At 40.5% G+C, this 12,693-nt stretch overlaps 2 protein-coding genes across 5 annotated transcripts in view; one reads left to right on the top strand and one right to left on the bottom strand.

Moving 5' to 3' along the window:
- cenpp (centromere protein P) overlaps nt 1-1,710 on the bottom strand; it is an 89,947-nt gene extending 88,237 nt beyond the window's left edge. For 2 of the 3 annotated variants that reach the window (XM_084542752.1, XM_084542754.1), the window contains exons 1-4: nt 1,522-1,710; nt 756-901; nt 523-677; nt 195-283 (exon numbers count right to left, since the gene is read on the bottom strand). In XM_084542752.1, the coding sequence (XP_084398878.1) occupies nt 195-283; nt 523-677; nt 756-901; nt 1,522-1,593 (462 nt within the window). In that variant the 5' untranslated portion in view covers nt 1,594-1,710. Of the gene's footprint in view, nt 1-194; nt 284-522; nt 678-755; nt 902-1,416 lie in introns of all 3 variants that reach the window. The other variant, XM_084542753.1, reaches the window with a different exon arrangement.
- A 229-nt stretch (nt 1,711-1,939) lies between these two features.
- Nucleotides 1,940-12,265, top strand: nol8 (nucleolar protein 8). 2 transcript variants are annotated; one of them, XM_084542747.1, is made up of 18 exons: nt 1,940-2,060; nt 2,986-3,133; nt 3,530-3,592; nt 3,806-3,884; nt 4,453-4,606; nt 4,939-5,237; nt 5,341-5,588; nt 5,992-7,391; nt 7,585-7,764; nt 7,894-8,025; nt 8,788-8,881; nt 9,173-9,311; nt 9,408-9,491; nt 9,864-10,168; nt 10,250-10,397; nt 10,843-10,904; nt 11,104-11,186; nt 11,766-12,265. In XM_084542747.1, the coding sequence occupies exons 2-18, from the start codon at nt 3,013-3,015 to the stop codon at nt 11,823-11,825; spliced, it is 3,651 nt and encodes a 1,216-aa protein (XP_084398873.1). In that variant the 5' UTR covers nt 1,940-2,060; nt 2,986-3,012; the 3' UTR covers nt 11,826-12,265. The 2 variants fall into 2 exon arrangements, with proteins under 2 accessions (XP_084398873.1, XP_084398872.1); XM_084542746.1 differs by having other exon boundaries at nt 10,247-10,397.
- Nucleotides 12,266-12,693: the final 428 nt, after the last annotated feature.

The following is a 12,693-nucleotide window of genomic DNA, read 5'->3' as shown; positions in this document are numbered from 1 at the left end:
ACACGAGTCCAGCTTCCTTTCTTTAACATTTTTTGGACATTCCAGATTGGCACAGAGAAAGCTAAAGCTGGCTGATAAGGGGAAATCAAACCGGGAACTAGATGACAAGCTTGTCAGTCACTAAAAAACTGACTGACTTCCATAAACAAGACTGAATCTTTTATCTAAGATTATTTGACAAAAAAAAGACCCACCTTGACCTCAGACAGCTGGAACTCCACTTGGAAGGATAGTTCAGAGATGTGACCGGACACACAGAGTTGCTGGACAAGCTTACTGTCACCTAGCAAACACACAATAATTACATAACAAGGGATGGAGTTAAAGGTGCATACAAAGGTTATGTTTCTTTAGTAAGGTGTGATGTGTGCAACACTGACGTCTACAAATGTGTTGAATGTATTTTCTTTCTCATAAAATTTCAACAAAACTGATATTTTTTATATGTATTATAATATTTTCAATACTGTATTGTTTTTATCCATGTTGACCTACCAGCAGGTATAGATTTAACAAACTTACTGCGTTGCAGAGTCTTTGTAGTGCAGCTGTTCAGAGTGATGCCATTCATCTGTGTCTGCCTCTTCAGATCCTCCTCCAGCTCCTGCACCTCTTCGTTCAACCTGGACAGCACCCTTTCTTTCCCTCCGCCCTGTCTCTGTTCACACATATACGCCCTGTGGAGACAAACCACTACACTTGTAAGATGTCCATGATGTGGATTTAAAAATAAAGAATAAAAAATTAAAACTCACAGGGCATCCTGCATTGGTCCTTTGAAGTGGAAGGATGTGTCTTGCTTTTGGCACTGCAGTGCTTCAACTTCAGCCTGGAGACGCTTGATCTGGGCCTCCAGCACCTTCACTTCCTCAGTGTTCTCCTCGTTCATCTTCTCTTCCATCTTGAAATGGATGAAAAGACACAAAATAATTCAGCTGAAAACACATGAAGCTTTTAATTAAGACCTCCAGAATATAATACAAAAACATTGCAGCATCAATAAATACCGGATAAGGAACATAGTTAGGCCAACGAGCCAACTGTCACAAAATAATAACCTAGATGCAGGACATGCGAGACAAGTGGGACTTGATTTTAAAATGCTGCAACACTGATGAGCTGTGTCTGAGCAAACACCGAGAAAAAAGGCAAAAGGCAAAACTTGCTGAACGAGTAAAAAGAATAAAGTGAGTAAAGGACCTCCCAGTTTTGATTCTGGCATTACTAGAGGCCTTTTCTAGCATTTTGGAATATGACTGCACTTCCCACGCTTTAAAAGTGACGCTGGCAGTCTAAATTATTGAAGAAATGTGTTGTCAATAACGCTAGTTGGGTTAAGTTAGTCAAATCTGGCTAGCTAGCTTCTGTAACTGACTTAAAACAATAACAAATTATCATGTCAAATGTTAACTTTACCGTGTTTATTTCCATTGTTCTGCCAAATTATTTAAGAGTGATAAAACCACTAAAATAACAGAGCGTTGTCCAAATTAACTGGAAAAAACTGAAGTTTCTCTTCACCTGAATGATTTTCGTTTTTTCACTCTGGCAACCAAAACAGTTTGCAGCCTCGCGCCCTCTGGACTCTACCATTTTCACCTCTTGGAAGGGTGGAAGAGACTATTGCTGTAAAGAAGATTCAGACGGAGAGCCAACGTACGTCGATATAAACGCTACAAATTCAAGTTAAATTTGTCTTTAAAGTACACGTTGGCGCTTTTGTGTTGCTAATACGCACTTTGAGAAAAGGTCCTTGATGTGAGTTTTATGAAAACCCCCTTTATACGTGAGGTTGTAGGAAGTAACAGATGCGGGTAATGCAGTGTGATTACATTGTGCAAACCAAGGGAAAATAATAATTTGTTGATTTACCGTGGCTATCATACAAGCAAATGATCCTCTGTGTAATTTTCTAATTATAAGTTGCTGTTGTTTAAATTGATTTTAACTGAAACTATTGCGGAACGTTTTGGAACTGCAGAAACAAGCGCGGAAGGAAATATCGGTAGGAATGCAGACCCGGACGCAGATTGTGGTAACACCAGTTGGGTACATGTGAGGTAAATATTTGTTGTCTTTTCTGTCCGTACAAATTAAGTCTGTAATTTAAGCTTGATATATATCAGATCAGTTTGAAATCGAGCCGTTTAGAAGTAGAAGCTATACTAGACTATGTATGACGTTGTTTTATTTCCTCCTACGATTTAGCGCAGAGGTTTAGGATGAGCTGGATGGAAACATTAAAGTCCATGAAATGTCAGAATACTAATTTCATTAGTCACCAACATTAAAATAGACTTATTTTTGTTTTCTTAACAGTCTGTCAGTCTAGGGCGTTTGGATGCTATAGCATACTATAAAAATTTCTGTTTTTTAAATTCGGTTTCCACTGAGCTAAAACTGAGTAACAACCACACTACAATCAGTCTGAAGGGTATAATGTCTTTGCTGACATTGCTTTAGAGAGAGTTTGGCTCAGCTTGGTTGTAATTGTGAAAGCTGTGTTATTGTTGAATTGTACTGCATAGTGCTGAGAGATGTCTTCTGCCTTCATTGATGCAGATAGACATAATATTACATTTCTCTGTGTAATTCAGTACAGAATATGGATGCAGGTCTTATCTAGCTGCGGGCCAACATACACTGCTGTAAGAGTCTCAAAGCTCTTACTAGTTATAAATCTGAGCCTACAGTAGCCTATGTGGTGTCATTATATGTACAGACCAGACTATGCTTTTTTTTCCTATTTCTTTCTGAATAACTAGGCATTCAGACAAAGAATAAATTATAAATGTGTGTAACCTATATAAATATATGCAGAGTAGTGAGTCTTGTTCAGTAGCAGATATATAAACCAACAGCCCAAATGTCCTAATCAGTGAATGATCATGCTGTTTCACGTGCATCTATTGTAAAGTCATCACCTGTCCACGGTCTATAAATTGATAGAAAGATGGGTGACCCTGGTGTTTGTTGTCCCTTCAGTGATAGTGTTGTCGTGGACCCACAGCAATGCGGCGCCTGTACGTCGGCGGGTTGAGCCACACGGTCACCCAGAAGGATCTGAAGGATCGATTTGGAAAGTTTGGAGACGTGGAGGATGTGGAGCTCCGAACCAGGAGGGACGAGGATGGTGAGGAATGCAGAAGACAGTGATGCTTTGTTCTGTTTCTTTTAACCAGCAGCATATTTATGCTGGAGGAAAACTAAAATTGAAAAGATTTTTGAACCATTTGTATTGTAAACTTGCAGAACTAATTTTTAGTCTAAGAATAACTAACCTATATTGATACATTAATTTAAAAATGGATAAATGAATTAATTCAGAAGTCTCATCATCAACATCACAGGATCTGCATGTCTTTTTTGACATGCGTTTATATAAGAATAATGGAAATGTTAAGTGAATATAAAGTACATGCACATTGATGGAAGTTTTTATGCTTTATTATTGGTTGTTGCACTTCCAATTGTCTTATATTTGTCTTTGTTTAAGTTCCTCATTTCTTGTCTCACCCATCTCCTCCAGGTGTTCCTTACAAAACATTCGGCTACATTAACATCAATATTTCAGATGCTGACTTGAAGAAATGTAAGTGAACTGCTCACAGTTTCTGTTTAACTAATGTTTATTCAGATTCTTTGTGGGACAGCTCAGCTTTCAGTCCGAATCATATTTGGTTTGTTTCCAGTAACCCCAGACTATGCTCAGGGGAACTAACCCTTGGACATACGTTGCATTTACTCTCTGACATCAGAGCTTGTGTTGTATCATCAGCCTGAAATCAGCGTGTTCCCTCTGCAGGTTTGACAGTGCTTAACAAATCCAAATGGAAAGGAGGAACTCTGCAGATTGAAACCGCCAAAGAGAGCTTCCTCCACAGGTACGGCCATGTTCACCTCACCATGAAAATGTAACATCAACACAGACATGACTGTGGACAAGAGAAAATTGCCATAATTAAACAATGATTTAATTTCCTTTCAATTAGGGCTGAACTCAATATAATAATGTAATATTTATTCCTGTTAATTAATAAATTGTAAAGTGTTGCAAAGTTTCCCTGTTTTCCAAAAGCCCATTATATAGTAACTTGTATAAATATACTGTAGTTTACAAAGACTCAAAGCAAGGAAATATTCAATATTTTAGAATTACTGATAAAATAGTTGCTGATTAATCTGTGGCTGTGATTTTGCTGGTTACATTTATAAGGAGTAGCTGTGACAAACCAAGCACATTATGGATGATCCTAAACAATGTTTGGTTTGAAAATGTAAGTTTAGGATGAGTTGGAGTTGGACAGAGGTTTTGATTCACAGCCTCTGCATCTTCATCTGCACCACTTACTCACTAAAACTATACCTATTCCTGCGTGGCAACAACCAATCTGTCCTAACTCACAGAACAGTCGTAGGCGATGGAAGTGTGATGAAGTGTTTGTGTATTAGACTGGCTCAGGAGCGGGAGGTGGCGGCAGAGCAGCAGCAGCAGCCTGCAGCAGAGGACAAGACACAGAAGATTCTGGACTCTTTCAGCAAAGCCGGGGTGGACAACTTCACCATGAAGGCTGCGGTGCCGGGGACCGAAATACCAGGACACAAGGTCCAGTCCTCCTCTGTTACCTGTTTCGGTCGTGGTTGTGTTAGTAAACTTGTGGGGACATAAATCTGTTTGCAGCATTGTGGGGAGTCTTTCTGTTTTTAGTCTAAAACTATTTTCAGAATTTAAAAATTGGAAAACATCTGTTGTTATATGTAGATGATGTGTTACAACAATATTTCATAAGAATCAATTCCTTGGCACCAGTGGTCACCAGGGATTTCCTATTTTCCCCATTTAAAAATGTGACTTATCATTACATGTGTTTATTAGTATCATACAAAACTACATAGGGTTGTAGATGTTGATGATCTGGCTGGCTGCTCTGTTTTCAGGACTGGGTGGTCAGTAAATTCGGACGAGTCCTTCCCGTCCTCCAGCTCAAGTGTCAGAAAGGCAGCAAAGCTCGCACCATGAAGTACGACCCATCGAAATACAGCCACAACATCTGCAAGCTGGACCGACACGCTACAGACCAGTCCACACCTGTCACCCAGCTCACCTGGAAGGTACAGGGAGGGGACGATGACATCAGCAAGAAGAGGCGTGGAGAGTTCCCGCCCTTTGAGCCGTCGAGACCCAAGAAAAGTCGCACAGATGTGGTCAACTCCCATAATGCAGCAGGTAGAACCAGGTAAGCATCAGATTGTTTCTGACCATTTCTGTTTTCTAGGTTTCTCTGAAGACTTCTGTTACACAGACATAAGTCCGTCTCCTCGCTGTTGCTTCCTTCTCAGATCCGAGAACAACGTTACCTCTGTCAGTCACACCAAGTCTCATCAGTTCACCAATGGATTTGAACTACAAACCAACCGCAGACCGGCTCAGAGGAAGTGGACGCATTACAATGACAGTGATTCAGACGAGGAAATCCGCCGACTGGTGGCAGCTCAGCAGACCTCCCATGTTTCACTGCGACAGGAGGCAGAGGAGGATAACCTGGAAGTGGTCGGACATGACTACTTAAAGAAATCTAGACACAAAGGTAAGAGACATGTTTAAAGCAGGGACTCCTCTTCTTCCACGGATTGTGATTTGTCTTTGTAGTGGAATATTCTGCTGGAACAGAGGCTGAAAGAAACAGAAAGAGACTCTTTGTTAATCTGTATAATTCTGAAGTAGGATTTTTGAGATTTTTCCAAACAGGATTGTTTGGTTGTTAAAAATAGTGGCCATAATATGTAATTACAGTTGACACTGTGATGATTTCTGGACAAACTATTTTTTAAATGATGATATATTAATACAGTAACTTTTCCTTTACATTACAAATAATGCTACAGTAAATAGTTATTATAATAAATGAGGATGAATCCCATCCAATGATCAGGCTTCAATACGAGAAGCTTTGTGTGTAATCAAGCTTTTCTTTCTTTCATGTGACGAAGACGAGGAAGACTATGACTCCGCCGACACAGATGAGCTCTTTGCAGCCAGGAAACCTCCTCCTCCTCAACCTCAGGAGAAACCTGCTCCTCAAACAGCAGAACACCTCTCAGGAAACAACACAGACAGAAAGAGAAAGACAAATAAGAAAAGAAAAGCTGTTGAAGAAGAGGAGGAGGAAGAGGACACAGATGCCGAAGAACAACTCATCTCAAGGAAACCTTCCACTACACAGCAGAAAGGGGATTCTAATAAACAGACGCAAAGTAAGAAAACAGCTGTCCTCCCTGTAGTAAAAGTCTCCAGCTCAGAATCAAGTAGTGATGAAGATGATGACGACGATGAGGAGTTCGAATCAGCTGGTTCATGTTCAGATTCAGATTATGAAGCCATGTTTTCTAATGTCACCCATCTGGAGATCTCCCTGGCTGATCTACAGAAGCTCGCTGAAGAAGCTGAGCAGACTTCCAAGACTACCACTCCCAGCATCCCCGGCAGCGGCCTCGAACAAGAGGCTAAGCTCAGCCCCGCAGAGCGACCTGCTCCTAAGAAAGGCACCATGCCAGAGGACATCCTCGCCGCCATCATGGCAGACGACAGCAGCGAGGACGAACGGAAGAAGAAAAACAAGAAAAGAAAAGGTGTCATGGCAACGCCGCTGCCTGCCTTCCAGGGTACGAAGGCGCTGAACGAGGAATCGCCAACAGATGAGCAGCAGAAGAAACTGAAAAAAGAAGAGGAAGAGGAGGATAGAAGAAGAAGCGAGGTTAAAAAACAAAAGCTGAACTCTGACGCTCCAGAACTGAACCACAAAGCAACAGATGGCAAGTGTGTAAATGGATTGAAACTCACTGAAACAGAGAAAAAGAAATCGGAGAGCAGTGACGAAGAAGATGAAGACGAGGAGGACAGCGAAGACGAAGAAGACAGTGAAGAAGAAGAAGAAGAAGAAACAGAAGAAGAAGAGGAGGAGGAGAAGGAGGAGGAGGAGGAGGAGAAAAAGGGTCAGGCTGCAAACAATTTGTCTACTCCTAAAGTTTCAAAAATGGTTCCAGTTAACTCAGAGGAAGCTGAGACTGGCTCCTCTTCTAGCAGTGATGATGATGAGGAGGAGGAGGAGGAGGAGGAGGAGGAGGAGGAGGAGACGAAGACCGGTCAGACTGTCCATACAACTAAATCTACAGCAAAGGCTTCACCTTCATCCTGCAGCTCCTCTGAGGAAGACGACAGTGAGGAAGAGGAGGAGGAAGAGCTGCAAGCCCCTCGCAAGGTGGTGCTTGGAGCTGAGGAGGAAGAGGAGCTGCAGAGGAAGGCCAACATGAGGAGGCTGGCTGCTGTCCAGCAGAGACAGAAAGAGGCTGAAGAACACAAGAAGCTCATCAAGGGAGCTCTAGCCAACCTGGTGAGTGTCTTTAAATGAAAAACTAGTCATTGATACTTAAATAAAAATGTTAGGGACAGATTAACCAGATCCAGAATAAAAGGAGATATTGTTGCGTCAAGGAGGAAAACATGTTTTATGATTCTTACCATCCCTTTGCAGATAATCATAAAACTGGTCTATAACAGATAATAATAGGATTATTGTTTATTAGGATGCTCCAGCAGCAGGAGCAGGGAAACGCATTGTATTTGGTTCTGATGATGAGGACGATGATGAAGATAAGCAGCAGAAAGTGTCAGAGCTCGTCGCATCAAAGAAGACCCTGTTCCAGGACAGCCAATCAGAAGATGAGGACACCGGTGATGAAGCAACAGCCAATACAGAGGAGAAGGTGAGTGAAGACTGGTCTGAGGTCAGCTGCTGTTCAGATTGCTTGGATTCTGCCTCTACATTTATATATATATATATGTCTGTGTTTAGTCACTATAGACAGAATATTTTACCATCTGTGTGTTTTCAGGTGCATCTGAAGCCTTCGGGCCCTCAGCTGTTTGGCGGCAGTGAGGATGAGGAGGAGGATGGTGATGAGGAGGAGGAGGACGGCAGCAGGTTTGACATCAGGCCTGAGTTTGAAGGTCGAGCAGGACAGAAGGTGAGAAAAGTGTCCATACAGGATTTTCTTCATCTATATTTATTATATTCTTATTTAAGTGCACTGTATGTTACTGGTGAGGTAAGTGCACACAGGAAAAGAAAAGCATTTTGTAGAAATGAAATATTTTAACCTTTAATAAGGTACTGAGGGTTAGTGTTGGTCCTTAAATTGTGCCAAAACAGCCAATTTAGAGGGTTTACATAAACACACAAAACCTACTAAAGCCTCTGTAAAGCTTCTCTGCTTGACTTTATTACCATCAGTCTTGGTACAGTTAATGCTGCTGATCCTCATTCACCCAGTAATTCTGATTCTTACACTTAAACACAAAAAATTATCTTTATAAGTCTGAGAAAGAGGCCAAGAGTTTAAGAGGATAAAGGGGCCAGGTAAAAAAAATTAAGGATCTGTACTCACTGCTTCCAGCCCCCTCCCCAGTTTACTCAATGTGTGTGTACGAATGGATGGGTTAAATGCTGAAAGAGAATTTCCCCATGAGGATGAATAAGTGAAAAAAATAAATAAATAAAACTAAAATGATCGTGTAACTACAACATATCTTGGTTCCTCATATGACGGGGTACCTTCAAAAGTCTTGTACACGTCAAGCTTTTGGCAGCAGAAAGACTAATACCGATAGCATAATGCACAGGTGATCATAATGTTTTGGCTGCTCAGTGAACATCCGTTATATATAGCCACTCTCGCCTGCCTCTGATGGTGTTTGTGTGTTTGTTTGTTTGTTTGTGTGCTGTCCAGCTGATGGCGCTGCAGTCTCGCTTTGGGACAGACGAGCGTTTCCGAATGGATTCTCGTTTCCTGGAGGAGGACAAGGACAAAGAGGAGGAGACAGGTGAGGCTGTGGATACAGTGTAGTTTGGAACTCCCAATCTAGTACCTCCAACTTCAGGATGCATGTTTTCTGTGGCTGAGTGATATGTTTTTTTTTGTCGGAAAATAGAAAAAACCTAAGATAAAGTAGTTAAAATGTCACTTTTCTCACATAGATTATGTCTAAACAACTCCTCATGATGCAAAGCATATTTTGTTACCTTAACACAGAGTTTGGTAATTGCCCAGCTTGGTGCATTTTGGCTTGAGATGCTCTTTATGGTATAGACTGTGGTATTTGCTTGTGATTCAGAAGTAAAAGGGAGCCCAGCTGAGGAAGATGAGGCTCTGGAGGAGGAGAAGAAGAAGACCCTGTCTATCCTGCAGAGTGTCCTTGGCAGCAGCCAACAAACCTGCAGCAGTAAGACTCCTGTGAAAGCCAAGAAGTTCAGGTCAGCCTCATATGCAGCCTGAATCACAGGCTCCTCCGAACATGATATTTAATACGAACAAAATGTAGAAATTAATCAGTTGGTGATTTTTTTCAGAGATGTGTCAGCACTGCACTACGACCCCAGCAAAGAGGAACACGCTGTGTTTGAGACCAAAACAGATGAGACCAAGAAAGAGAGGTACAAACACAGAAAGCCATTTTACCTGCACCAGTACTGACATCAAGTGTTTTTTATGAAATAGTTATTTTATTATATTATTACTTTATTTAAATTTTTATTTGCAACAAATGTATTCGTGTAGTTCATAAAATGTGAATGTGAAAATGTCAGAATATATTTAAAACAATTGTACTTTGAAAACAGAATGGGACCCATAATTGAGCCTTGGGGCACACCACTTAATTAACGGCGCTAATATCTCACCATCCATAAGACAGAAACTCTTACCCTTTAATATTCACACAGAAGACCATTTAAGTATCGTCCTATATCCACCCTACCCGCTCTGACTGTACTCCAGTAAAAGTGTCATGTGATCTGTGTTCACAGCAAGTCGACCAGGAGGAAGAAGAGGGAAGAGGCTCAGAAGCTTCCTGAAGTTTCTAAAGATATTTATTACGACGTGTCTGGTGACCTGAAGGCCGTGTTTGGTCAGACGAAGAATGACATCGATGGAGGTGGAGAGCAGATGAACTGGGACCAAGTTGAGGAAGAAGAGGCAAAAGAGAAGGAAGAAGAGAAGGCCCCGCTGACATCTCACCTCGAGACTAATCCCAGCACAGAGCAAGAGGATTCCTCTGGATTTAAATTTTCTTTCTTTGGAGACAACACAGAAACAGGAAGTGGAGAGACGGGTAAATTAAATCCATAATACTTACCTCAGACTGACAGAAACTTTTTCTCCATGTTTAAATCTTTCCATCTCTTAACAGCAGAGTACAAGGTGGAGAGCATCCAGGCGCCAAAGGTGTCATGGCAACAAGACCCACGTTTCCATGACAGCAGCTCAGAGGAGGAGGACGACGATCAGGAGAAGGATGAGGAAGATGGTGAACAAGGCACTGCCACCATTGAAACCACAGAGTGAGTGAAAATCTAAATTAAAATTTAGTGTGTGTTAGTTTGAACAAGAACAACGAACAGTTTTCATTCCCTTAAGTCATAATTTTATCTATAAAATGTCAAAAAATTGTGAAAAAGTCAGTCTAAAATATAGAATATACAATTTAGCATAATTTATGACCGGGAAAAGTAGCACATCCTGACATTTGAGAGGTTAGAATCAGTCACTGTTTGGCACCGTTTGAAAAACGTTTCATCAGAAAGATTATTTTTTTTTATTAATGAGCAACTATTTTAAATAGAAAAACTGTTTAAGGAAGAGTTGTTTTACTTTGTTATTCACATTTTAAAGAAGCAAAATCTGTTTTGTATAGAAAGAGGGAACTTTAACACAGCTAACCAATCTCTGCGTAAACATATCGTAAATGTTATCTGAATGTGTGTGTTGTTCTCTTATTGCTCCCAGGGAGGCGACTGCTTCAAAGACCGATCTTTTCTTCTTTTTCCCTGATGACAACAGACTGACAGGTAGGATAATGATTAATATATAGATTTAATTCTTACCTCCGACCTTAAACGTTCAGAAACCTCTTATTGTCATGATTGAGATTGAGATTAAATGTTTGCCTGAAACCAGCATTTCAGAGTAAAAAAAAAAATGTTTCTGTTTCTTTAAGGTTGATGAAGCAGTTTTTGTGTGGTCTCTACCTTCTGTTTTCTCCTTCAGAGGGTCCCAGGCTGTTCTGTCGCATGTCTCAGCTGGAGGAGCAGAGGGAGGAGTGGGAGGAAAGGAGGAGCGCGCTCAGACAGGTACATATGGGTTTACAGGAGCACAGTCATTAGCAGTGTTATAGTTTACACCAGTCTTTTCTCTAGCCCAAGAAAACAATCTGATGTTTTAAATTCCATGACCAACCAAAGCCACTACTACCACTACTAGTAAACTAGTATTTGAATGTGCTAATCAACTGCTGTGGTAACACAGATATTAGTATTACACTAATTAGCAGAATAACAGCCCAATCAGAACAAAGTGTTTCATGTAACCACCTCAGTCAGACCAGACTGGTCCGATCAGAAGAATTCTTCACTGGTAAATTCAGATTGTGTGTCTGTGTTTGAAATGGCTATATTTAAGTTAATCTAATGTGATATATTGACCTCTTGATCCTCTTATACAGTTTATTTACTGTCAGGCAACATAAAGCTCTTCACAAACATCTGCATATCTTTAGCAGATCAGAAGTCACATGATCAAAAACACCCAGTTGAAAGAGAGGAACAATTTTTTTTTATTGTTCACTAAACCCAATTATTGTTCATTTTAGATTGAGTGAAGATATATTTTGGAAAAATGTTTCTACTTGTCTGTCTGTTACTGTCTTTCAGGAGTACCGAAAGAAACACAAGTATGCACGAAGGAGCCTGACGTCCTCCATGAAGAGCTGAGGATTATGGGAAATGAAGTGAAGCTCTCACTCGCCTGGACTTCAAGAATCGTCTGACTTACTGATTATTGCTCCTTAGTGCCTGATTACTGATTGTAACGGTCAGGAAGGAGAACACAGATAGCTGCTGAAGACGCAAACATCATATGAAACTTTAAGATCTTTCAGAGTATCAGAATTATTTCTTGTTTGAGTAGTTATTGAAAGATATTGTAGGGTCAGAACTTCCTCTTTAAACAGCATCTGTTGTGGTGTTCTTGTCAGTTTTGGTTCTGAGAGACTTTTTTATTGACTCTTGGTACCACAGTTGTCATTCATCTTTCTGAGAGACTTCAAATCTGTTGCCTCCTTGCCTCATTGTGAACTTTGTTCCTCGTGACAGCTGACTTGAAGAGAAGCTTCGCTGTCACTTTGTAAAATAAAAAGAATTTTGTTTATTTGAATATGAAGAAGGTTTCAGTTTGTGGGAATAATTACCGTGTCCAATTAATTAGCCACACGCACTTCAAATTAGTGCAGACATTGGGGACTTTTGTTCTTGCACTACAATGAGATTCACATTTATAGTTTTGAGTGAAATGTTTTGACATCTGTTTGTTAAGGGAAATTAGGCTTCATCTCAGGATGAACCGTAATATCTTACAGCTGGTGATCTTCTGAATTTTCTGGTAAAAATTAAAATCAGTTTCTTAGTTTATGTCTGAACAACTGCAAACAGTCCAATTAGCCTCAACTGAACTTTGTTTGCTAAACCTAGTCATCTTTGTGCTTCAGTGATGCATCACAGACGAAATTATCACAGACAAAATACCTCAATCACTATCAAAGGCCCTTGCTTTGAATACAGATGGTTTGTTTTACTGAATCAA

This window comes from Chelon labrosus (assembly GCF_963514085.1).
Source record: "Chelon labrosus genome assembly, chromosome: 4".
Taxonomy (NCBI): Eukaryota; Metazoa; Chordata; class Actinopteri; order Mugiliformes; family Mugilidae; genus Chelon; species Chelon labrosus.
Note: the sequence above shows the minus strand (reverse complement) of the source record. Positions and strands in the feature narration are given on the sequence as shown.

Excerpts from the sequence above, each read along its gene's own strand:
- nol8 (XM_084542746.1), top strand. The coding sequence starts at position 3,013 with ATGCGGCGCCTGTACGTCGGCGGGTTGAGCCACACGGTCACCCAGAAG. Across the intron at positions 8,882-9,172 it reads GGACAAAGAGGAGGAGACAG|AAGTAAAAGGGAGCCCAGCT; the intron begins GTGAGGCTGTGG and ends CTTGTGATTCAG. Across the intron at positions 9,492-9,863 it reads GATGAGACCAAGAAAGAGAG|CAAGTCGACCAGGAGGAAGA; the intron begins GTACAAACACAG and ends CTGTGTTCACAG.